Source organism: Heterocephalus glaber, unplaced genomic scaffold, assembly GCF_053883595.1.
Source record: "Heterocephalus glaber isolate CG9 unplaced genomic scaffold, H.glaber_assembly_v1.0 deba00001662, whole genome shotgun sequence".
NCBI classification, from domain to species: Eukaryota; Metazoa; Chordata; class Mammalia; order Rodentia; family Bathyergidae; genus Heterocephalus; species Heterocephalus glaber.
The window spans coordinates 2,511,080-2,537,019 of NW_028258403.1; the positions used below are offsets into that span (position 1 = coordinate 2,511,080).

Here is a 25,940-nt window from a genome sequence, read left to right on the forward strand (position 1 = left end):
TCTCTGTGCTCAGGTGTGTAAAGGTTTTTATTGTGTGTGTGTGGTGTACAGTGAGATAATGGACAGAAAATCCTTGTGTCTTGAAAATCCAAATGTCTTGTCCCAGGAGTGTGGCTTCATCTTGTGGCCATTCTAATAAAATTAAAAACATTGAATATAAACTTCTAGATTATTTGCAAATTATTCCAGTCTTTTAATAAGAAATAAAATTGATGTACATAGGTGTGTAGAAAGAACACACTTGTATTCTGGGTGGCAGGCTGTTGAGCTTTTCAGACCACAGATGTTTAGGCTGTTAAAGAAAGCCCTTGGCTACTGGTGTTTTATATGAGAGTGGGAATGTTAGTTAAGGTGGCAAATCAGTGGAGTTAGGAGATCATTTACTCTTTCTACTGGGTATATTTGCCATATATCATTATTTTGACTTCTTTTGGTGAGAGTCCCATTGATTTTCAGTTAATTCTCAAATTTTCATAAACCCACTAATATCCTTAGAATAAATTCCTAAAGGAATAATTATATGTGCATATAAATGATTATTTATGCACACACATCCACTTATGATATATATATATATATATTTTTTTTGGTACTGGGAATTGAACTCAGGCCCTTGTACTTGCCAGGCAGGCATGGCACTGCTGAGCTACATCCCCAGCTGACGGTGCACTTACGATATTTTTGAGAAAGACTGTCAGACTACTTTCCTGAAAGATTATGACAGGTATCCTTACTTTTATTATCGTACATAAATATCCAATTTGATCTTCCTTTTTCAACAACAAACTTGATAATATTGTATGAACTAACAAAACTTGCTCAGGTTAAGAAGTAAAATTTTAAATTACATCTTATTTCAGTTGATTTGTTTTGATTTAGCAATGAACATTTACCTTTTATATTTCCTTGTGAAGTGATGAATACATCGCCTCTCATTTTTCTTGTATTTATTCATTTTCTATTGTTTTGGATCCATTTTTTATCAGTTAATATTGTTAAACCTTTGTCCAAGCAGCTGCACCAATAGCCCAGACAACACAGCAGCTGTGCCCTGCCTGCATTTGCCCCTGACTGCTCTGTGCCCATAGATTCTGCACTCTGGCCATGGCCATTTGCCAACTTCAAGCTGTCTCTATGCTTTGCTGCCCCCTGGCATGGGCAGCAGAGGTGATTTCTGTGTTTCCTTTTTATTGCCATACACTTTTGTTAAGGGTCTTAAACCTTTGTGAACAGTTGACAATAAAACATTAATATTATATTTGCTTCTGTCATTCAGCAAGAATTGAAAATGCAGATCTTTTGTGGTTTATGAGCATGATGATTCAGGTACTTCAATAAAATGTACAGGTTCTTAATATTTACATTTGTGGCCTTGTCTCTACTGACTATTGTAGATTTTTTTCAAGAAGCCTGGTGAATATCTAAAAGTGAGATTGGTTGTAGTTTTCCTGTTCTGTGGCATCATTTTCAGGTTTTGTGTCATTATTTTACATAATTTTGTCCTCCTCTTCCAGGCTTGATGTTTTCTGACTTTTTTTTTTTTTGGATTAACTTGGGGACAGTTTAATAATATTGCTATTTTTAGAGCACAGACACACACAAGGTGAATCCAATAAAGTTCTGTGTATTGTTTCAGTATTAAGTATTAATTGCATGACCATCATAGCACCTCTTTACATCACACAATCACCAGAATTAGAAACTGCTTTGGAAACTAAAAACAGGGCACATCTGATAATTAGATGTTGCACACTGTTACTAAATAGAAACCAGGTGCATGGTAGAGTGCAGCTGCCAAAAATGGAAGCCTGCAGATTGGACAAGGGAGCCAAATCATATTTTTAGACAATTTTAGGAACCTGGCAATACTGTTGAAGCAAAATACTCAACACAGCAGAGAATGGACCAGGAAAAAAAAAAAAGCATTCTATAACCAAACAAAAATCTGATTATTTCCTTTCCCTTTGAGAATAAATACAATTAAGGTCACTTTTAGTCTTGGAACGGATATATGTGTGCCTATGATGATCTCGCTAATGACTACATGTTATCTGATGTCCTCTGCTAGGGTTATAGTTTTGAGGAAGCCATAGTTACAACAGGCGTCTACTGTAAATTCCTAGAATTTCCCTTTATGGCAACCACGATAGAATTCACTTGACTTAAACTGTGAACAGGGGAAGATGGCCTCATGTTTCCTTTGCAATAATAGTATATGTTGAGGATCAAGTGGTTTTCAAGCAGGATGGTGGGTGTGAAAATGTTTGCAGTTTAGATCATTCTGTTGCGTTTATGGGTTGGTGAGTCTGTAAGACAACTCCACACTGGGCTGAAGTATGCTTTCTAGTTCCACCATTGTCCAAGTGGAGTAGCATTTCTTCTGATACGAGAGTGTTCAAATCGACATCATGGAGTCCATTTCTCCTTCGACTAGCGTTCGATCCACTGCTTACATGTGTAGGAGAGCCTGGGGTACCCGAACCCACGCTTATACTAGCCATTGTACCACTAAGACCATGCAGAGCTATGGCTTCCCGGAAGGGTTGCAAATCAGTCTCTACAGAGCAGCTAGTTTCCGCTGAAGTAGCTCGGTTAGGGGACACTACAGTTAGTCTTGGGGGAGCTCTAGAGTTTCATGGTGGAGGAACCTTTCCACACAGGAAGCTGATCAAATCTTTGCCAATAGTTCTGCATTTTTTTAACCCAAGCCAACACATCCTTATTGCGTCGCTGATAGCCAATCTGAGTTCCAACATCAAAACTACGCTGATGGGTATCCACGCTTTCTTTGTAGAGGTTGGTGACAGCGGTGGCTGCGTTTTGAAGGGAACCCAGAGAGAAAGTCCTGGCTGCTGACACACTCGGTCTTTGTGGAGCTGAGCCAGGGCAGTGGCCGAGTTCTGGAAGAGGGGCCACAGCTTTTGGTGCTTGTGCTCGGGCTGCGAGGCGGATGCCGCCTCCTCCTGAGCTCGGGGTGGGGTAGAGGGACAGTTGCTCTTCCTGCTCGGCCTCGGCCAGGCACTGCCGCTCCCACTTCTAGAACCAGCGCTCCGGCCCGGCCTGTGGTCCTGGATCTCCGCCTCACCCTCCTCCTTCCGCTCCGCTCCTCCATCCCTCGCGGCCCCTCGCTGCCTCGCCCCCGCCCCCGCATTCTCCTCAGGCGGGGCCTCGGCTGGAGCGTCGTCCAGCGGCCCAGAGGAGGGACCCGGCGGCGGGCGGCAGCGCCTCGCGGAGGCCTAGGACTCCTACGACCCCGCCCCGCGGCCCCGCGCAGCTCCAGGTGAGCCCCGCCCCGGGCTTACCCTTCCCCGGGCCCCGCCGGCGGTCGCCGCGGGCCGGACTGAGCGCGGCCGCCTCTCGCCTCTGCCTCCGGAGCTCTGCTACAGCCCGCCCATGGTCACGGCGCTGCGGCCTCCCCCGGGCCGCTGCAGCCTGCCGAGCCCTCCGCGCCACCGGCCTGCGCCGCCGAGCCCACCCTGAAGACCCTGACTTCTGTACTTGAATATGACCTTCATTTCAGTTGGTAAATGACTGTGGATCAAATATGGGTCACTGTGTTTTTCTGTGTGTAAATAAAGTTTTATTAGAATACAGCCATGCTAATATGTTTACAGATCGTCTTTGGCTACTTTCTTGCAACAACAGCAGTGTTTAGAAGTTGGATGACTGAAGCCTGACCCTTATGTCTTGTATACTCCTTTACCAAGACATTTGTGGACTTCTTTGTTCCTTCTCTGACCTCTCTTCTGTGCCTGGTGTGTCAACAAACCTGTTCAGTCTAGAATATAGGACCCTTTCCTCATCAATTTTCTTTCCTGACAAAATTCTTGCCTTTATAGTTTTAACTCTAGCGGGTAGAGGTAGATAAAAAGAAATAAGTTACTGGGCTGGGGATTTAGCTCAGTGGTTCCGGCACCTGCCTTGCAAGCGCAAGGTCCTGAGTTCAATCCCTGGTACCCAAAAAAAAGAATGGAAGAAATAAGTTACTAAGTTGTACAGTAATTTAGAAAGCATAAAGAGAAGGAGGGATGAGAGGAAATTGGAGGACACCTGAAGTTCTTGGGTTTGTTTTCAGCCTGGTTGTTCTTCTACTTATGTGCTGAGTTTCCAATCCTCCCTCAATGTAATTTGTTCATTTTCACACCTTCTTTTCACCATTTGGAGCCTGTGGTGCCCTCCTTGTTCCTCCTGACCTGAGGGACCCTGGACTGAGTCCCAGGGGAGGCAAGGATGCAGCCAGAGGTGTGACCGGGTCGTGTGGCTGCAGGTACTGAGGGGCTGGAAGGGGGATGTGGATGGAAAAATGGTGTGGAGTAGGATGGGTCGGTGGGATCCCTGTCTTGCTTAAAAGATTTCGTTTGATGTATGGGTGATGAGCACAACTGCAGGGTTATAAGAATTATACTTGTGCACTTTCAAAAATGATGGTGGTAGGGGCTGGGGATGTAGCTAAATGGTAAACCTTTTCTAGCAGCATGGTGTGTTTTGTGATTTACTATTATTGCTGGTATTAGCATCACAGTTTCATCTAATGTAAGAAGAGATAGTCAGCTTTTATTCCCACTAGTTACAAAGGTTGATTACATGTTTTCTAAGAAAAAATTAAGATCATCTGTAGTCTAAGAGTATATTTGGCATTAATTTATGTTAATAGTTGAACAGACTGACATTTCCTTAAGGGAAGATAGATTTGTGTCTTGGGCCTTCATAGAAAATAAATCCGGTGTAGTTATCTATGATTGTCAATCATGATATGTCGACTTGACAGGAATAAGAAATGCGTAGAAGATTAGTAAAGCACAGTTCTGGGTATGTATTGGTGTGATTTCAGAGATGCTTGGCATGTAAGCTAGCAAACTGAGGGGGAAGACCCACTGCCATTATGGGTGACATTAGTAGACTTGTAGCCTGGATGAAATAAATGAGAAAAAAGAAAAAAGTGGCACATTTCAAAGAGCCCATTTTGCTTGAGTGGGTGCCCATTCTTTGCTGCCGTGGCCTGTGGCCATCAGTCTCCAGTTTCTTCGGCCATCCAAAGAAGACTCATAAACTCTCCAGAGAGTTCCCAGGCCTTCGACTTTGGACTGGTGCTGCACCCTTGATCACTCTTCTTGTGTGGCTTCCATCTTCGTGGGCTGAGCAGGTAATGGATCCTCTGGCTCTCCAGTGTGCTGACAGCTTTAGTGGACTTCTCCCATCTCTGATTCTCTAACCTTATCTACTAAATCCCCTAGCATGATTATATATTTTCTACTGATTCTGTGCCTCTAGAGAATCCTACCTAATACATTAATTTAAAATTAATAGCAATTTTAGTAATATATTTAAAATAACTTGTGCAGTGATACTTGTCATCAGGTTCTTGTGGATTATAGCCTATGGGTTATGGAACATAAGGAAGAAAGACTTGTGTGACTGGAATATTTCATGGGAGAAATGTAATGTTTTTCAAGTCAATATTTGTGGTTGTATGATTGAAGGTTTGTAGTATTTACTAAGGACCAAACTGTAAGAATGACCTTATATACTAAAAAAATTATGAAGAGGCTTTAATGGAATTTATTTTACTATAACTCATGTACTGAAAATTGTGTTCTATGATGTAATTTGTTGTGTAATCTTGGAGTTTTGTAATATCTACAGTATCAGTGGAGACCCAAACTCATAGGACAGGCTATTGGGAAGGTTATAGGTGGGGCTTCAGATCTCTCAAGGCTCACATAGGATTATTGCTATCACCATAGAGATGTTGTTTTTTGAGAAAAACCTAACATGGTCACAAGAAAGTGGTCCAGCATGCTGTCTGGTTTGAGTCCTGGAACTTTTGCATCCAAGGAGTCTCTGTTAGTTCCAGGCAGACCTGGATGATTGGTCACCTCCTGTGCTGTTGTCCAGTGCTTTAGGCAGGACTGGAAGTCTAGAGTCTCTCCATGTTTACTGCTCTGCTTGGGTCCCAGTCTTGGAATGAAGTGGAACAGATGTTGAAAGTAAGTAATCCTTTTTAAAGGTGGACAGCAGTGACTAATGAATGACAGTCAAGGCTTAAGTTTTGGATAAAACTGAAATGTGATTGTTCAGAACTTCAGTGAGGTGTTTCAGTTATCCATAAATTGGAATTGAATCAGCAGCATAGTGATTTTCTTTTCCAGCATAGACTAAAATAATTCCCTGCTGTACTTAGTTGGTTCTTACTATATTTCATCACTATCACCCAATCAGGTCTTCATCAGATTATTCAGTTGTGCTTTGGAATAAACTTCCAGAAGGGGCCAGAGTTTTGGCTGAGATGCAGGGTTTGGGGGTAGAGAGTGAGATCCAGTTCTGAATTAACTTATGTAGGGCCCAAGATACCTTCAAAAGTGTATCAGTGACTAATCAGGTTGATGAAAAGAAGCAGGTTTTTATGTTTTAGAGAAAACTCTTTACTTTAATAGTCATCTACTACTGTAAAATAAATAATTCCAAATTTTAAGTGGCTTAAAATAACAGTAAACATGTATTATCCCACATAGTTTCTGTGGGTCAAGAATTTAGGAGTAGCTTGGTTTGGGTACTTTGGTCCTCTGGTCTGAAAGCTTGAGAGGGGCTAGATAGTTTCCTTCTAAGATGGCTCTCTCAAGAGGCTGTGGGCCAGTTATTCACCATGAAGGCCTCTTCTAACATTGCTGAGGGTCTGATAACAAGACCACCAGATTTCCTCCGAATAAGTATTTTAAGAGAACAGTGAATGACCTGGCTTCATAACTCACACTGTGGCATCTCCAGTCTCCTGTGGTTACCTAAGTTAATTTGGAGGGGATAGGATGACATGGAACGAGTATCAGGAAGGAAGGGGAGCTTTTTGTAGTCCATTCAGGGGGCTGTAACAATAATACCACCAATTGGAAAGGTTTGCACCAACAAACTTTCATTTCCTACAGTTCTGGAGGCTGGAGGTCCAAGATCAAGGCACTGACTCCTTCAGTTTCTGGTGAGGGCCTGATCACTGATTCATAGATTGCTGAGTCCTCAATGGTGGAAGGGCCAGTGGAGCTCTCCGTGGTCCTTTCACAGAGTCTTAGTCCCATTTATATGGGCTCTAACCTCATGACCTAATCACCCCCAGAGGTTCATCTCTGAATACCGTCACGTTAGAGGTTAGGGTTTCAACCTGTGAATTTAAGGAGGGGCCATAAACATTCAGACGGTCTACCTCACTAATATCTTCAGCTGTCAGGGATGGGTCAATTTAGGAACAATGGAAGCCTACCTTCCAACATTATGGCTCATTAAGGAGATCATCATCCTCCTGCATTGGCTTGTAGAAAATACTGTATGATGGTTCTTCAGTTTATGTATGAACTCTGAGGAGAATTCTATATGATGTTTTTGTTTTCTAATTTCCTTTAGGGAAAGGAGAGCTTGTATTTTCTTTATGATTTAGACACACATTTTGTAAGGAGACAGCTTATTTTCTGTTCTTGTGACCCTCACTCTGGGGTAAACAAGTACTATCCCGAGAAGTGTTTACAAGCAGCCATAGGATGCATCGCGTGTCTTTCTTTTAGGTTAGATTTCTTCTTTTCTAGAAAAGAAGATTCCTGAGTAAAAGTTAGGGTTGAAGATATTGCCAGACCTTTTTATGTATCCATTAGTTGTGCGGAGAAGAATTGCTTTACAGGCAGTTTAACCCCAGAAATCATTCTTTTGAGTTAATACTTCTCAACTCAGGGGTAATTTTCAATGTCTGGACATAATTTTAGTTGTCAACAACTAAGGGGTAGAACTGACATTTAATGGGTGGAGGCCAGGAAGCTGCTGAACACTGTCAATGAAAGACAGACTCTCAGTAAAGGCCCCGGTGGCTCTCGTGCTGCCGCGGATAGTGTTGGAATGTCAATTTGACCTTCACTCCTGCCGTCCAGACCTGAATGGCTCTCACTGGAGAAAGCTGAAGGAATGATGAGAGATTGCAGCCTGACCTCATTTCCAGTGCTCACAGCTGCAGAATCCTGCTGTGGGGCTGGGATGCCTCGGATGTTGCTCATTTCTGCTCTTATGGCTCAGTGGCCAACTGCAGCTGTGACACGAACCCAGCAATCACACCACAATGCTGTCCACACTGAGTCCCGGCGGTCTCCATCCCTGCCAGTCACTGTAGGAGAGGAGACATCTGCCTGACTCAGGACCTGTCTTCTCAGCATAGCTCCTGGCACAGCTTCTCCTGTTAGCCTCACGATCTCACAGCTGCTGGCCAGTTAGCTGACCAGGGGTGAACTGGCACCTTCTGGAAGTTGGGATGGGATGAAGGACTGTGTCTTTCTCTGCAAGGCTCAGTTTAATCACACGAAGTCCTGGAGTAACCGGAAAGCACATGGACCAAGAAATAAAGCTGTTTAGCTTCTTGGGGGAAGAGAATGATGAAAACCCTTAGGCAAGTGCTAAAAATACGGACAGAAGTTTTAACATCTATGGTTTCAAATACATATGCACACCAGCTTCTTTTTGTTCAGGAAAATCCTTGCAATAAATTTTTTTGATGCTCACGAAAACTATATTTTGTTTCTTGCACTTGGAAAAGAAGCAAAGGTAGAAAAGATAGCTTGCATGAAAAAATCTGCAGCCACAGTCTCTGGTTCCACTGCCACCTGTCCAGGAGACTATCTGGATGAACACCTGTATCTTTATTATTTTACTAACCAAGAAAGAAATCCTACCTTAAAAAATTTAAAATATTCATTTTGTGGGTATCTTTTGCTATAGGAAGCTTTTCTTTCACAACCCTAGGAACTTTTTGAAATTTTCATTAACAATGGTTTTGAGCTTTTATTGCTGTGTATATAAAAGGTAACATCAATGCATGTGACACACTTCTGTTTACCCGGATCCTTTTGAACACAAAAAATGTTTTGCAAATTAGCACATATGTGTCTGTCAGGATTCACCACAGAACAGAGTCAGCAGATGTGTTTGCACTGGTAAGCATGTGTGTGTATAAAATAGGAACTGACTTGAGGTTATGGATGCTCAGAAGCCTCACAATCTGCCACTGTCAAGTTGGAAAATTAGTAGAGCTAGTGCCATTCATTCATTCATTCGTTCATGTAATACAGTTCATTGTCAAAGACCTAAGAACCAGTGTAGCTGACATAAGTTCCAGTCTGACTCCTAAGACCTGAGAATATGTGTGTGTGTATATGTGTGTATACAAGTGATAGTGTAAGTTTTGATTTAAGTCTCAAGGCCCCAAAACTAGGGGTACCAATGAGGGAGGGAAAGTGTATCACTCCATTTTCCATTGTTATAACAAATTTCCAGAGGCCTGATACTTTATAAAGAAGAGAGGCTTATTTATCTCACAGTTCTAGAGTTTTGAGGGCAAGGTACCAGCTTCTACTTGGATCTGGTAAAGGATTCATGGCACATGGCAGCACAATGGTGAGACAGGAAGTCAGAGAGTAGAGAAACCAGGCATTCTTTTTATAACATCTCACTCTCACAGGAACTAATTCAGGGTTCCACAGACCTATCCATATCTCTTCTGAGGGGAGCACCCCAGTGACCTTGCTCTAGGCCTCGCCTTTTTAAAGTGTCCACACCTCTTTCTCAATACCACCATACTGAGAACCCAATTTCCAACTTATAAACCAGGAGGGAGGGGGCACACTCAAACCATATCAAATCCACAGCAGCAGAAGAAGATGAGTGTACTAGCTCAAGTGCAGGAAGCAGATTCACCTTTTCCCTACCATTGTCTCCTGCTCAGACTTTCTACAGCTTGGATGATGTCCACCTACACTGAAGGCAGATCATTACTCGGTCTACTGATTCAAACTCTCACCTCTTCCAGAAACACCCACATAGACACACCTCAAGTTGTTTCACAAGCTGTCTTGGTCTTCCTTACACAGCTAAGTTGTCCCATAGAATTAACTACCCCAACATATGTAACATAGAATTAGCACACTATATTATTAGCACACTATATTAATTTGCTAGGCTTGCCACCACAAAACGTCATAGGCTGTGGTTTAAACAACAGAAATGTATTGCCACACAAGTAAAATTAAGGTGTTATCTAGGTGGCTCTCTCAGGACAGAGAAGGAAGGATCTGTTCTGGCCATCTCTACTTGGCTTGCAGATGGCTGTCTTCTTACGTTTCTTCAAAATTGGCCTCTGTGCAGGTCTATTTCTGTGTCCAAATTCTGCTTTTTATAATAACACCACTCATATTGGATCAGGGCCAAAGCAAATAACTCCATTTTAAACTCAATTATCCCTGTAGGTGCTATCTGCAAAGAAGTTGCATTGTAAGGCATTAGGGGTTAGGATTCTAACATTTTTTTTTTTTTTTGGTACTGGGAATTGAACTCGGGTCCTTGTCCTTGCAAGGCAGGCTGTGGAACCACTGAGCTAAATCCCCAGCCCCTCTAACATTGTTTTTAGTAGTTGTGAGAACCCAATCCAGCCTGTAACACATCACTCTTATTAATGATTACGTTCATGCTCTAGGCTGAGGCATAGAAAACTTCCGATATTTCTTCCTCCAGTTGCTTGGTATCAGCCGTACTCTCCTACTTGAGATAATAGGTGGCCACACAGAAAGGCCAGGCTCCACCTGTTGTCCTGAAAAGTAAGGACATTTTGGTTTTGTGGTATTTCCCTCATTAAACATAGTTTTTATTTTTATAGAACAATCTAGTTTAGAAAAACCTTACTTATGCTCATTTTTTTTTTTTTTTTTTTGTACTGGGGATCGAACTTGGGTCCTTGTGCTTGCGAGGCAGGCGGCAGAACCACTGAGCTAAATCCCCGGCCCACTTATGCTCATTTAATTGATCCTTATAATCTCTCTTAGAGATGAAGAAACTGTGCCTCTCAGAAGGTGATTTGTACAATATCACACAGCCATCAAGTACAGAGTGTACAGTCCAGTTTGTCTGATTCCTCACTCAGTGCTTCTTCCATTACAGAAAGTATACTCCATGCTCCATAAAACCAAGGCACGCTACCTGCCACCCCATCCAACAAAGAAATACTGTATGGCATTCCATAGGTTGCAGGGTTATGGGACTCACTTTGGGAAACATTTCTTCTGTCCAAGCGTTGTGACCACAGGGGGGCGCTGTTGCAAGGAGTTGAGTCTAAGTGTAACCTATCTTTCACTTCTGTGCAAGGTGTATTCCCATCTTCAGCTCCCTCATAAACACTTCTTTTCTCCTCTACCCGATCCCGAGGGCAACCTGATTATTTATTTCATGCCTTGTGATATCTGTTTTGTCAAGTATTACTAGAAGTCGTTAACATTTACTGCTTTTTAAAATGGGAAAATGTAAAATTTTTTCATTCAGAATATTGTGAGAAAATCTTGATCCAAAGAAGAGGCATCTCTCAGATATTTTCCAGTAATTTTTTTCCCTTTCTGTACTATATGGGCAAAGAACTCAAACAGCACCTGCTTTTCACATTAATGTGGATATGTAGCATGTTTATTACAGCATTTGGCTGACTCAGTTAACGGAATGGTATCTTTTGGATATGGCTTTTTCCCTGAATGCCTAGATTTTTTTTATTCATTAAGTTTATTGGAACATTTTAGGCACACAATATGATAGCATTCATCATTGGGAATGTGTATCTTTATATGATGTATCTTGGTTCTTATTTTTTCCCCATCCCCCTGCCTTCCCTCAACCCCTCCACATCTTCCTATTTACAAAGATTTGTTTCCATTTTTTCCTTTTCTCATACTTATTCCTCTCCCTTTCCCCTTTCACTTCCCCTTCCCCTTGAGACCTCTCCTTCTTGTTTCACATCATCTATTATACATTTTGATCTTTGTTTACACTTTCAGTTTCTCACACCAGAGAAACTATTCGGTATTTACACATGTGTCCTATCCATTTCACTTAAGAGTATTGCCTCAATGTGCATCCATTTAGCTATAAATGTCTCTAGTTTCTCACTGAATGCCTAGATTTTTAAAAATTTCTTTTTGTGGTACTGAGTATGTACTGTATTTCCTTTTCTTTTTTTAAAGTTTTATTAGTACAATTTCCAGTACATAAAGATTACAATTCATCCTGGGGAGTTGATGCGTGTACATAACACCTTAACTCTTTTTACACTCTTTTTGTGTTTTTTTTTTTGGTACTGGGGATCGAACTCGGGTCCTTGCGCTTGCGCAGCAGGTGGTGAAACCACTGGGCTAAATCTCCGGCTACACTCTTTTTAATTTAAATTATTTTCAGCTGAGACATAAAACTATGAAAGTTACACATGTTTATGGAGTGCCATGTGATGTTTTGATGCAGGTGTAAATTGTGTGGTGTTTAATTAGATCAAGGTAAATATATCTCTTCAAACATTTATTATTTCTTCATGAAGATATTTAAAATCTTTTCCTTTAGATTTCTGAAATATATTTTGTATGTATTTTTTGTAGTTTCCCATAAATGTTTACTTGTTTATTAGTTTTCATTTGCGAGCGATTGCTACATACATGTTGCATCTTGATCCTTTCTGTTTCCTTTCCTCTCTCTTCCCTCCTGTCTCCCCTTTCCATAGATCCTTTTCCCATCTCCATAAAGTCTCTCTGTTCTTATCACTTTCCTTTTATTTTCCTCTTTAAATTATTTATACTTTCTCATATAGGGGAAACCACATGACATTTGACCATCTTTGTCTGATGTATTTTACTCAGCCTTATGATCTCTAGAGGCACCCTTTTCCTATAAATGACTCAAATGTGTCCTTCTTTATGGCTGAGATTTGTTAAATTGGGTCTGAGAAGCAGATGTTAGATGTGGACTTGGGTGGATCATAAAAGGACTGCAGGGTGTCAGGAGCTGGGAGACCCAGTTCAGACTGCTTCATTTGTAGTTGTTTTGGAATAAGATTACAATTCCTTGCCTCATCTTGGCTACCTAAGGATTAGTGGAGCATTTCAGGGCATAAAGTACCAGGTCAGGTGGGTTTTGCCCAAGCCACGAGTGTCCATGAGTCCATGATGTCAGACGACTACAGTAGATGACCTCCCTCTGTGGCTGTGCAAAAAGGATGGGGGCAAAGGAGCCTAAGGGAATTGAGGTTTTATTGGATTTGCTCCATTCAGACCCAATCATAAGCAGTTAGACCTCAACAATGATCTAAAATGAAATTTGGGCTACTAGGCTCTTGTGCTGGCAGTTTTTATCCCTCATCCTTTGTGGGGGATCAGCTGAATCTTGAATGGAAACTGCACTCTGTGGAGCTGCTGCCTTGATTGGTTGTTCTTCTGGGGACAGCCCCAGGTGACAGTTGCTAGCGTGGGCCATGGCAGCTGCTGCTATGCTTTGGTCTTCCTTGGCTCCTACCTCAGCTGAGGCCCAGACTCAGCAAAAGAGCCTAGAACTTCATCCCTACCATACTCCTGAAATATGAAGCGGGTGACAAGAGTGATTGTGCTCCTGATCCTGGGTGAGTTACTTAGGACTAAGCAGAATTTGGATCTGGGCCTGAGGATGTTGAGCAGAGGTTTTTTTCCTGGCCTGCTCCCAATTGCTCTTTATCCAAGATGTTGAGGGAAAGCTTTGAGTTGTATTTTTCTCCTGGCAGCTCTAGGTTCATCCAAGGGAGGGAGAAAGCAGAACTGCTAACTCTGCGTATGTAGACCTAGGTCTCCCTGGAATACATATAAAGACTATTTTTTTTATCCTGGGACACAAATGAGAAGTAAATTGTGTGTGTATGTGTATTGTGGGGAAGTCAGGGATAGGGTGGATTCGACTGGGAGAGAGAGCCATTGGGGAGCTGAGTGGGGCCTTGCGATCCACCTTGTTCCAGGACAGGCACCAGCATTGTGTTCACCCCCACAGGCACCGGGAGCCTTGCTGAGACCACTCAGCCCATCTCCATGGACTCCTATGAGGGCCAAGACGTGAACTTGACCTGTAACCACCCCAACATTGCTACAAATGAGTACATCTTCTGGTACCGACAGGTCCACCACCAGGGACCACGCTTTGTTATTCAAGGATATAAGACAAATGGGGCAAATGAAGTAGCATCTCTGTTTATCCCTGAAGATAGGAAGTCCAGCACCCTGAGCCTGCGCCACGTTGCTCTGAGAGACACTGGTGTGTACTACTGCATCGTGCGTGGAGCACAGTGAGACATCTGGCCCTGCACCTGTGCAGTATCCCTCTGTTGGGTGGCAGTCATCCCTGGGAAGAAGCCCCAAAGCAGGGCTTTCTAAAATTTCATTTTTTAAGGTGTTTGTAAAATAATTCTTGCACTATTTAAACATCTCCTGTTATTTATTTTTAAAGAGATATTTCATTTATGTGGTGTATTATTAAAAGGGGATTCAGTGCAATGTCTTTATTCCACCATTGTCCCTTACCACTCAACTATGCAAAATGAGGTAATTGGTGATTTTTACGCTCTTTCTGCGTAGAGTGCTGGCGTGCCTCATTTTGCACATAAACACACACACACATACACATACACACATACACATACTACAGACACACTACACATGTTTAATTGGACACCACACACAATGTGGAAAATATCTATTCTTACATTTTAAAAAACTTTGGTTATCAGTTTATTATTTATTACACCCAAAATGTGAACATTTCTGTGGCCACAATGAAGTATGTACAAGCTCGTTTCCACGTGTCTTCTGAGATTTCTCTGTTGCCTGTCTTTTTCTCCCTTCTGTCTCACTGGCTATTTGTGATTGGTGTGGAAGGGATGATGGTAGAGGAGACTGGCTTCTGAGTGGAGTTATAAACTATTTTTGCAATAGTTGAATCAGAAACAGAATCTGGGTCATTATTAATTTTCAGAGTTGAGTCCTTGCCTGCTGGAATTTGCTAGTGGACTTCTGGTTTCGCCAGGACCATGAGTTTTTTTTTTTTTTTTTTTTTTTTAGTGGGAGTTTTCCTCTTATTTTGGTAACAGATAAAGCAATATTTGATGATATTTTCCATTAAGACTGATAGGGCTAAACCATGGGATGGGAGGGTATTTCTATCTAGTTCATCTTAGAGTTTGCTTGTGGAGAGGTATTGTGGAAAGAAAAAAATCTTTATAGTGCTAGAGCCTACAAATTCATCTCCTTTGAGTAACATTTTTCTACATGAGGGTGAGGAACCTGCAATAAGTAGAGCAGGGTCCTGGCCACCAAATGTCCAGGATGTAGCCAGGTCACCTCTCCAGGGCACTTGCTTTCTTTTTGGTGCTGGGGATCGAACTCAAGGCCTTGCACTTGTGAGGCAGGCGGCGGCACCACTGAGCTAAATCCCTGACCCCATGAACCCATGGCCTATTATATAGGCCAGGCAAGCACTGTACCACCGAGCTACATTCCCAGCCTCCCTAGCGCACTTCAGAGGATCACTGTTTTTAGTACTTCATGGAGTTTAGGCAATAGCTTGAAAAAGGCAGGATCTCTGCTTCCCATCCTCTCAATGAAGAAAATAAGGAAGACACAGCTCACTGGAAATGTACCTCTTTGCACACCACAGATCTAAAGGCTGAGATTCAGACACCTTTTCACAGGAAGTTCAGGGTGATCTCCAAACACCCAGGCAGCCTTTGTGCAGATCTGTGGAACTGTCATGAGCACTGAGGGATTCTCTGTAATGTTTCCATCTATTCAAGAAATAAATGCCCATGTCACAGAGGCTGTGGGATTATCTGAGGAAGACAATATGCTGGGCTGTGGGCAATGATCTTGATTGGATGAGGCCATGGTTATGGTCTAGAGGGAAAGAGCCATGTCAGGGAGAGGGGAGCCAGTGTTAAGATCCAAGCTCTTTCCAGGTGTGAAGATACAAAGCAGGCTGTGTTTTAGGTTCAGTTTTATGAATGGAATCTGCATGTTAATCACTTTGGCTGAGTATTGTGGAAAAGGCAGAGGGATTAACATTGGAAAGCTCAGATCTCTACTTGTGCTTCGTTTGTGTTATGTGCCCAAGGTAGTAAAGCAGACCTGAAAAACAACTAGCTTTGGAGCAGCCATTCTTGAGTTTGAATTTGAGGTATGTGACTAAAGAGTTTGGTCTGCAGCTCAGTGCAAACCTCCCTGGGTCCAATCCCTAGCACCCCCCGTCCCCAGTCATCTTCCATGGTTGAAAGGTGAAGCATGATTCACCGCAGGTCAGCTGTGTAACAGACTACTAAAATTGTTATTGTAGAAGATCTAGAAAACTGTGATGAAAAACATGGATAAACAAATTAAAATTCCCCAAATTTCAATATCCTTAGATAACTATAGGTTACATTGTGGTATCTTTTCACCCTTTAGAAGGATATTAATTATGTATAGGTAATAAAATAATCATGTGTAAGGCAAGAGTTAAAGGCCTTTTGAGCCAAGACTTTAGAGAGTATTGGATGTTAGTCTTTCGAATGTTAGATCATATCTTCTGAGTAGTTAATTCTCAAAGTTGAAAATCAGTAACAGGGAGGGTAGAGCAATAAAATATAGTTAACCACAAGTAAGCAGCACATAATACTACAATTAATATCCTTTCTTGTACTGCTTTTCCTTTTCTATGGACTTTCTAATTGATCCCTATTCCCCATTTTTATCCTACTATCCATCTGTTAACAAATTCCCCAGTGTACCTGATTCTGTTACATTCTCCATCTTGCTACAGACCTCTCAGTAAAAGCCCAGTTACACTCTTGTTCTGATATGGTCTGCTTTTTCAGCTATATTTTTTACAAACTGTCAATTAGAATTTTGTAGTGTTATTCTGTTCATTGAATTATCCCTATTGTCTTTGGCATCTCTGAAAAACTTTTACGTATTTATTTAAATTAATTTTATTGGTACATTTTAGACATACATAATGATCCCATTCATCATAGGGAATCTGTAGCCTGTACATGACATATCTTGATTCTTCTTTATTCTCAACCCCCTCCTGTCCCTTCAAACCCCTTTCTCTTCTTTATTTACAAAAGCTTTATTTCCATTTTTCCCTTCTCTGTTTTTTCTCTTTTTCTTTCCTTCCTCTCTCCTCCCCTTTCTCTTGATGCCTTTCCTATTTGAGCTTTTTCTTCCTATTTCCCAATGTTTATTATACATTTTGAACCTTGTTTATCCTTTTGGTTTCTCACATAAGAGAAACAATGCGATATTTATGTGTGTTGGATGAAAAATAAACCATTTTTACATGTTGATCTTCCTTCATATTGCAGGCCTCCTCCAAATTTCTGCAGATTCTTGCATTTCTCTATTATTTAAGAATGAAATAATAAAAAAGTAGAAGCCAACTGGAGGCCCATGTGAGTGACAAGGGCTTGCAAGCAGGGAGCCTTTGTTTTAAAGCGATGGCGTGAAGAGGCAGCATTTTTCTGAGAGCTCTCAATTCCAGAATGTGGAACGATTTGCTCAGAGGGTGCTCATAACCCTTCTGTGGCATTGACTTTCTTTTGCACTTCACCAAAAATATTTTAGTGGTTTTCCTTTCTTTTTTTTGTATTAAATTCTTTTATTGGTACATTGTAGGTACACAACACAATTACATTTCTCATTGGGAATTGTACCTTTACATAATGCATCTTGGTTCTTCTTTTTCCCCATTCCTAGCCCTCCCTTCACCCCCTCCACCCTTCCCTATTTACAAAGACTTTATTTCCATTTTTTCCATTTCTCAGCATTTTTTCCTTTCCCTTCTTTCCTTTCCCGTGCCCCTCCCAATACCCCTACCCCTTTGGACCTTTTCTTCCTATTTTACATTATCAATTATTCATTCTAATCATTGGTACATTTTAGGTATACAATATAATGACATTCATCATTGGAAATTTGCACCTTTACATAGTCTCTCTTGGTTCTTATTTTTCACCCTTGCCCAGCCCTCCCTTCAACCCCTCCAGTCCTCCCTATTTACAAAGATTTTGTTCCTATTTTTCCATTTTCTCATATTAATCCCATTCCCTTCTATCCTTTCCCCTAGCCCTCCCACTTCCTTCCTCTTTGCCCCTTTTCTTCCTATTTCACATTACCTATTATACATTTAGTCCTTATTTACACTTTCAGTTTCTCACACCAGAGAAACTATTCGGTATTTACACATCTGTGTCCTATTTATTTCACTTAAGAGTAGTGCCTCAATGTGCATCCACTTAGCTATAAATGTCTCTAATTTCTCATTTTTTATGGCTGAGTAGTACTCCATTTTATAAAAAAACCCACATTTTCTTTATCCAGTCTCCAGTTGATGGGCATTTGGGCTGTTTCCAAGTTTTAGCTATTACAAATTGCACTGCTATGAACATGGGTGCACATATATCACTGTGGTATGATTCTTTTAATTCTTTGGGGAAGATCCCCAGCAGTGGAATAGCAGGGTCAAATGGGACTTCCAGTCCTAGTTCTTTGAGGTATCTCCATACTGATTTCCACAGTGGTTCCACCAGTCTCCTCTCCCATCAGCAGTGGAGCAGGGTTCCTCTTTCCCCACAGCCCTGCCAGCATTGGTTATTGGTTGATTTCATGATAGCAGCCATTCTTTCTGGAGTGAAGTGGAATCTCAGCATTGTTTTCATTTGCATCTCTCCAATGACCAGTGATGTTGAACATTTTTTCATGTATTTATTTGCTATTTCTATTTCTTTGTGTGAGAAATGTCTGTTCCTTTCAGATGCCCATTTTTGGATTGGGTCTTTAAATTTGGGAGGTCTGATCTTTTTAAGTTCTTTATAGATTCTAGATAGTAGACCTTTGTCTGAGCAAGAGCAGGTGAAGATATTTTCCCACATTGTGGGTTGTCTCTTCACACTGCTGGTGGTTTCTCTTGCTGTGCAGAAGCTTTTTAATAAGAAGAGATCCCATTTGTTGATTGTTTGTGCTAGTTCATAGGCAACTGAGGTTTTGTTCATAAAATCTTTTCCTACACCGATGTCTTCAAGGGTTCTACCTAAGCTCTGTTCCAACTGGTTCAGAGTTTCTCTTTTAATATTTAGATCTTTAATCCATTTTGATTTTAGTTTAGTGCATGGTGAGAGATATAGGTCTAGTTTGAATCTTTGGCAAGTTGAAGCCCAATTTTTCCAGTACCATTTATTAAAGAGGCTATCTTTCCTCCAGTGAAGGTGTTTGGCTCTTTTGTCGAAGATGAGATGGCTGAGTGTGTCTGGCATTGTTTTTGCATCTTCTAATCTGTTCCACTGGTCCTCAAGTCCGTTTCTTTGCCAGTACCATGCTGTTTTTATCACAGTAGCTTTGTAGTATAGTTGCAGGTTGGGGATTGTGTTATCCCCAGCCATGTCTCTGTTACCTAGAATTGCTTTTGCTATTCTGGGTCTCTTCTTGTTCCAAATGAATTTTTGGATTGTTTTCTCGAGGTCTATGAAGTATGCTGCTGGGATCTCAATTGGAATTGCATTAAATCTATATAGCAGTTTTGGAAGTATGGCCATTTTCACTATATTAATCCTTCCTACCCGGGAGCAGGGGATGTCTGTCCATTTTCTGTTATGATCTTCAATCTCTCTTTTCAGAGTGTCATAGTTTTCAGAGAAGAGGTCTTTGATTTCTTTTGATAGGATGATTCCTAGGTATTTCAGTTTTTTGGATGCTATTGTGAAAGGAATTATTTGCCCTATTTCTCTCTCAGTGAGTCTGTCATTGGTGTAGAGGAAAGCTATTGATTTTTGTGTGTTGACCTTATAACCAGCTACTTGACGGAATTTGGTTATTAAGTCTAGAAGACCTTTGGTGGAGTTCTTGGGGTCTTCTATATAGAGTATCTTGTCATCTGCAAAGAATGACAATTTGACTTCTTCATGACCTATCTTTATTCCTTTTATTTCTTTCTCTTATCTAATTGCCGTGGCTAATGTTTCCAGAACTATATTGAAGAAGAGTGGTGATAATGGACATCCTTGTCTTGTTCCTGATTTTAGTGTGAAGGATTTCAGTTTGTGACTATTTAGTATGATATTGGCTGTTGGTTTTTCATAGATGGCTTCTATCAGTTTGAGGTAGAGACCATCTATTCCAATTTTTTGTAGGGTTTTTATCATAAGTGCATGTTGGATTTTGTCAAATGCTTTTTCTGCATCTATGGAGATAATCATATGGTTTTTGTCCTTGGCTCTATTGATATAGTGTATTACATTAATTGATTTTCATATATTGAACCATCCCTGCATCCCTGGGAGGAATCCCACTTGATCAGGGTGTATGATCTTCTTCATGATCTTCTGCATTCTGTTTGCCAGTATCTTATTAAGGATTTTTGTATCTATGTTCATTAGTGAGATTGGCCTATAGTTCTCTTTTTCAGTTGGGTCATTCTCTGCTTTGGGGATCAAGGTGATGCTTGATTCCACGAATGAGTTTGGGAGTATTGCTTCCCTTTCAATTTCATTGAAGAGTATAAACAGTAGTGGCAACAGTTCCTCTCTAAATGTCTTGTAGAATTCAGCAGTGAAGCCATCAGGGCCCAGGCTTTTCTTAGTTGAGAAGTTTTTAATTACATTTTCAATTTCATTGGTTGATATTGGGTTGTTCAGAATTTTTAGGTCTTCTTCTTTCAACTTTGGTCATTCATATGTATCTAGGAATCTTTCCATTTCTTCTGTGTTGTCCATCTTATTGGCATATAGGTTCTGGAAGTAGGTATTGATGATCCTCTGGATTTCTGCTGGGTCTGTTGTCATTTCACCCTTTTCATTCCTAATTGCATGGATTTGGGCCTTTTCTTTCCTTTTTCTGACAAGGTTGGCTAAAGGTTTGTCAATTTTGTTGATTCATTCGAAGAACCAACTCTTGGCTTCATTGATTTTTTGTATCATTCTCTTAGTCTCCATTGCATTGATTTCTCCTCTGACCTTTATAATTTCCTCCCTTGTATGAGCTTTGGGGTTGTCCTGCTCTTCTTTTTCTAGAAGCTTGAGGTTCAGCATCAGGTTGTTTAATTGGGCTCTTTCTGTTTTCCTAATATGTGTATTCACTGCTATGAATTTCCCTCATAAGACTGCTTTCATTGTGTCCCATAGATTCCAGTATGTTGTATTGTCATTGTCATTTAATTGAAGGAAGTGTCTGATTTCTTCTTTAATTTCCTCTGTGACCCATTGGTTATTCAGAAGTGTGTTGTTCAATTTCCACATGTTTGTGAAATTTTTTGAGTTTCTTTTGCTATGGATCTCCAATTTCATGGCACTATGGTCTGATAATATACAAGAGATAACTTCAATTCCTTTGCACTTACTTAAACATGTTCTATGTGTGAGTATGTGGTCTATTTTGGAGAATGACCCATGTGCAGCTGAGAAGAATGTGTACTCTGATTTTGTGGGGTGGAAGACTCTGTAAACATCTGTTAAATTCATTTGTTCAAGAGTTCGATTGAGTTCTCGTATTTCATTACTTATTTTTAGTCTAGTTGATCTATCTATTTGTGACAGTGGGGTGTTGAGGTCCCCCACTACAATTGTATTAGTGCATATATGACTTTTGATGTCCGTTAGTATTTGTTTTATATAGTTGCATGAACTAGTATTTGGTGCATAGATATTTATGATTGTCATCTCTTCCTCTTGGATTCTTCCCTTTACAAGGATGTAGTGTCCTTGTTCGTCTCTCTTAATCAGTGTTGGTTTGAAATCTACTTGATCTGCCAAGAGGATAGCTACTCCTGCTTTTTTTCAGGTTCCTGTCACATGCAGTATTGTTTTCCACCCTTTAACTTTCATTCTATGAGTTTCCTTTTGAATTAAGTGTGTTTCTTGTATGCAGCATATTGTTGGATTTTGCTTCTTGACCCATTCTGCCAGTCTATTTCTTTTGACTGGTGAATTGAGACCATTAACATTGATGGTTATAACTGAAACGTATTGATTTGTCATTGCCATGACTTTTTCTTTTTGTTGGGTTCTCTCTCTTTACATTTAATTTCTTGTCATGCCAGATGGCTTCATTCTGCTTTGCTTCCTGGGGTTATGATCCTCAATGTCTGTTCCAAGGATATTGTGTAAAATTCTTTGGAGTGCTGGTTTGGTATTCATGAAGTTCCTAAGGTGCTCTTTGTCATGAAAGTATCTTATTTCTCCATCCATTTTGAAAGATAGTTTTGCAGGGTACATCAATCTGGGTTGGAGGCTGTTTTCTTTTAGGGCTTGGAATATGTCACTCCAAGCTCTTCCTGCCTTGATGGTTTGTGTTGAGAAGTCTGCTGTGATTCTGATGGGCTTTCCTTTGTATGTGATTTGTTTCTTTTCTCTGACTGCTTGGAGAACTTTGTTTTTCTGTTGTGTTTCTGAAATCTTAACAATTCTATGCCTATGTGTAGATTTTTTTTGATCAAGGCTATTTGGAGTCCTATATGCCTCACTTATCTGTATGTCAAGCTCTTTTCCCCTGCTTGGGGAATTTTCTGCCACTATTTCTGTGAAGAGATTTTTTTATGTCATCTGCACTCTCTCTTGTTTCTTAATTGAGCCCAGTCAGTCTTATGTTATTCTTTTTTGCATCATCTAGCAGCTGCTGGATTGATTTCTCATGTTCCCTTATAATTTTGAAGCAATTTTTCTTTTCCTGGTCACTAATTGCAATCTTATCTTCTATATCTGAAGTTCTGTCCTCACCTTGGCTCATTCTGCTGTGTAGACTTTCAATGGAGTTTTTCATCTCCTGGAAATCTATTTGCATCTGTTTTATGGATTCCATTTGTTTCTTATGTTGGGATTCCATCATGTTCCTGAGCTCCTCTCTAGATTTATTAATCATGTCTTGCACTAGGGGCACAATTTCTCCTGTTATCTGAGAAATTATTTCTGATTTCCTTTTTTCCAGATCCCCTTTTGTTGCCAGTTCAGTGGGTCCAGGTGGTTGAGTATCAGAGTGTTCCATCTCATTTCCCTTTGGGGTTGCTGTAGGTGATCTGGAAGTCTGGTTTTGAGACTTATTTACTTGTTTTCTCATTTCGACTGGGGCGTGGGGCTGTTAGCGTCTGCACGGATTACCTCCTCTGAGCTGGGTGAGGTGGGCCAGGGGCGGGGAGCAACAGTAGGGATGGTGACCCAAAAGCCCTTTCCTGTGGGCTGGGAGCAGCTGGAGCGATGGTGGCCAGGACACCCCTTCTTCTGGACCAGGAGCAGTGGGATGGTGGCTCAGAAGCCCGTCCCTCTGGGCCGGGAGTGGTGGGAGGGATGGTGGCCTGGAAGCCCCTTCCTCTGGGCCAGTTGCAGCAGGACAGAAGGTGGCCCCAAAGCCCTTTCCTCTGGGCTGGGAGCAGTCAGAGGGATGGTGACCGGGAAGCCCCTTCCTCTGGACCAGGAGCAGTAGGACGATGGCTCAGAAGCCCCTACCTCTGGGCCGTTAACAGTGGGACTCAGTACCTTGGTCTGGTGGTCTGGTGTCCTCTGCGTCTTTGTAGTGTGGAATCAAGTGGCTGCCTGTCTGCAGCGGGGTGATTCAGTGTCTTCTTTGCGACTCAGGATCTTGGTAGGGCGTGCACAGACCTTCCTGTCTGCAGCGGGCTGATTCGGCGTGTGTTCTGCAGGACTGGGGACCTTGGTAGGATGTGGGCAGACCTGCTTGTCTGCAGCGGGGTGATTAGGCGTCTTCCGCGCGACTCAGGACCTCGGTAGGGCGTACACAGACCTGCCTGTCTCCAGCGGGCTGATTGGGCATGTTTTGTGCGACTCAGGACTTCGGTAGGGCATGGGCAGACCTGCCTGTCTGCAGCGGGGTGATTCGGCTTCTTCCATGCAACTCTGGTTTGCCTTTCTTGCCTGGCAGTCCAAGTAAAGATCCCTAATCATTTATGTATGTGTATATTTGTGGGAAAGAAAGGTGCTTTGAACTGGATGAAAGGTTACTGTTTTGATTTGGTAGAATGGGATTTTTTAATAATTGAAAAAGAGCTTTTTTTCCCCCCTGGTACCAGGGATCGAACTCAGGATCTTGCCCTTGAGAGGCAGGCATGGTGCCCCTGAGCTAAATTTCCTGCCGGAGGTTGTTTTTGTATTGGAAGTTGCATATGTAAGCTATGAGACGTACCCAGATTTAATCAAGAAAGTGAGAGGAGAATTGGATATGCAATGATGGAGAAGTCAAGCCATGTTCTGTTTTCTTCCTCACTGAGTTCAGTAAAGCTCTTAAATTGGCTTATTAATAAATCACATGGTAGGGCTGGGGACAGAACTCAGTGCAAGAGTGCTTGCTTAGCACGTGTCAAGTCCTGGGTTCAATCCACAAATGGCAAAGCAGGAGGAGGAGGAGGTGGAGGAGGCAGAGGAGGAGGAGGAGGAGGAGGAGGAGAAGGAGGAGGTGGAGGAGGAGGTGGTGGTGGAGGAGTGGCAGTAGGAGCAGCAGCAGGATTGGGGGGAGAAAGAGAAGGTGGAGAAAGAGGAGGAAGAGAAGAAGAAGCAAAAAAAGAAGGAGGAGGAAGAAGGGGAGAAGGAGTAGGAGGAGGAGGAAGAAGAAAAAGAAGAGGAAGAAGAAGAAGAAGAAAAAGAGGTGTAGGATGAATTTCTACTCTAAACTGTATTGGAAGGCCTTAAGATCTCAATTTAGATTGTGTAGAAATTTAGCCTCATGATGTAGCTCCCCACTTTTAAATTACATTTGGTTAAGATCCCGTATTAGATAGGTTTCCCATCACTGGGACATAGTACCTAACACCCACAACTTAAAAGAGAAGAGGTTTAACCAGGCTCATGTTTTCAGGGGATTCGGTCTATGGTCCACTGACTTTGCGGGAGAAATATCACAGTGGAAGTGGCAGTGCAATGATGCTTAGTTCAAGGGAGCTGGGAAGAAGAGAGGGGAACAACACCAGAGGAGAAAGTGCCAGGTATCAGATACAGTCCTCAAAGTCCTGCCTCCGTGATACACCCAGACACACTCAGAAGTGTGCTTTATTAATCCCCTGAGCAGCTCCCAAGCCAATCAAGTTGACAGTCACTTTAATAGCCACAGATTTATTCTTTCCTCATAATAAGAAAAAGCATTGCAGCTCATTGTAATTCTTTTTATTTGTCTGTTTTATGTGATATTTGGTGGTTATGTGATTGGCCTGACAAATCTGAACTTTAAGTTAGATTTTTTCTTTTAGAGGTAATCCGTGTCTCCAGACTTTCTCCTCCTGAGCACATGATCTCCCCCTCCTCTCAGTCCAGGTGAGGGAACAGAATATGCAGATGCTTGCCCTAGGAGGTTGGAAACCAGTTTCTTTTACACAGGAAAGGAGGGGTGATGCTGAAAATGTTGGGGAGTATAAAGGAAGCCTTGAGGTGTGTGTTGCCTCATGCATTCTCCCTCTTCTCTGTTCTTTGCTGACTTTCATTGAATATGCACCATTAAATTCTTAGGGCCTTATATAAGTGTGCAGTGTTCCACAGTGTGGAATGCACCTTCCAGCCACAACATGTGTGGTCCGTGCCCACCAGGCAATGCCTGCTGAGAACTGTGAAAGGAGAGAAGGACTCGGCTCAACTATTCCACCTTCCAGGTAAACCAGCAGATCACTCTGGCCTCACCAGGTGCAGACAAAGACTGTTTATCACTGTTCTCAACACAGACATGTGCTTTCTATTTCATATCAATAATGAAAACTATACTCAGTATCCTATATTTATAAATATAAGGGGTATCAGCCAGACTGAAAGACAATAATGATCACAGGAAAAAATGTGGAGGAAGTAAAAAACAAAGTGAATATTACTTGTGTATAGTGAGGTCAATGCCAGTAGGAGAAAACAGCAATTCCATACCACTGTTTTTGATAAGGAGGTAAGATTAATGAAAAAGTCACATGTGTGAGCATTTGTCCCAGGAATATTTATTCTAAGATTGTAGTAAATGTGTAGAACTGTGTGCCACAGGTAGCTTGCAGTCCACTGTCTTCAACTCTGGATTCTACACTCAAATATTGACCTCAAGTGTCAAGACATGTGCAGGAAAAATGCAACGGAGAAATATCATGATAACAGACTTGGGAGT

General features: G+C 41.6%; 1 pseudogene and 1 gene segment (V, D, J or C); one reads left to right on the plus strand and one right to left on the minus strand.

The window, feature by feature from the left end:
- Window positions 1–2,092: 2,092 nt before the first annotated feature.
- On the minus strand, window positions 2,093–7,067 carry LOC101719215 (HUWE1-associated protein modifying stress responses 1-like; annotated as a pseudogene).
- A 6,099-nt stretch (window positions 7,068–13,166) lies between these two features.
- LOC101719571 (T cell receptor alpha variable 4-like) lies at window positions 13,167–24,425 on the plus strand. The segment is given in 3 exon segments: window positions 13,167–13,438; window positions 13,837–14,232; window positions 24,279–24,425. Coding segments are annotated over 2 exon segments (336 nt in total).
- The last annotated feature ends 1,515 nt before the right edge of the window (window positions 24,426–25,940 follow it).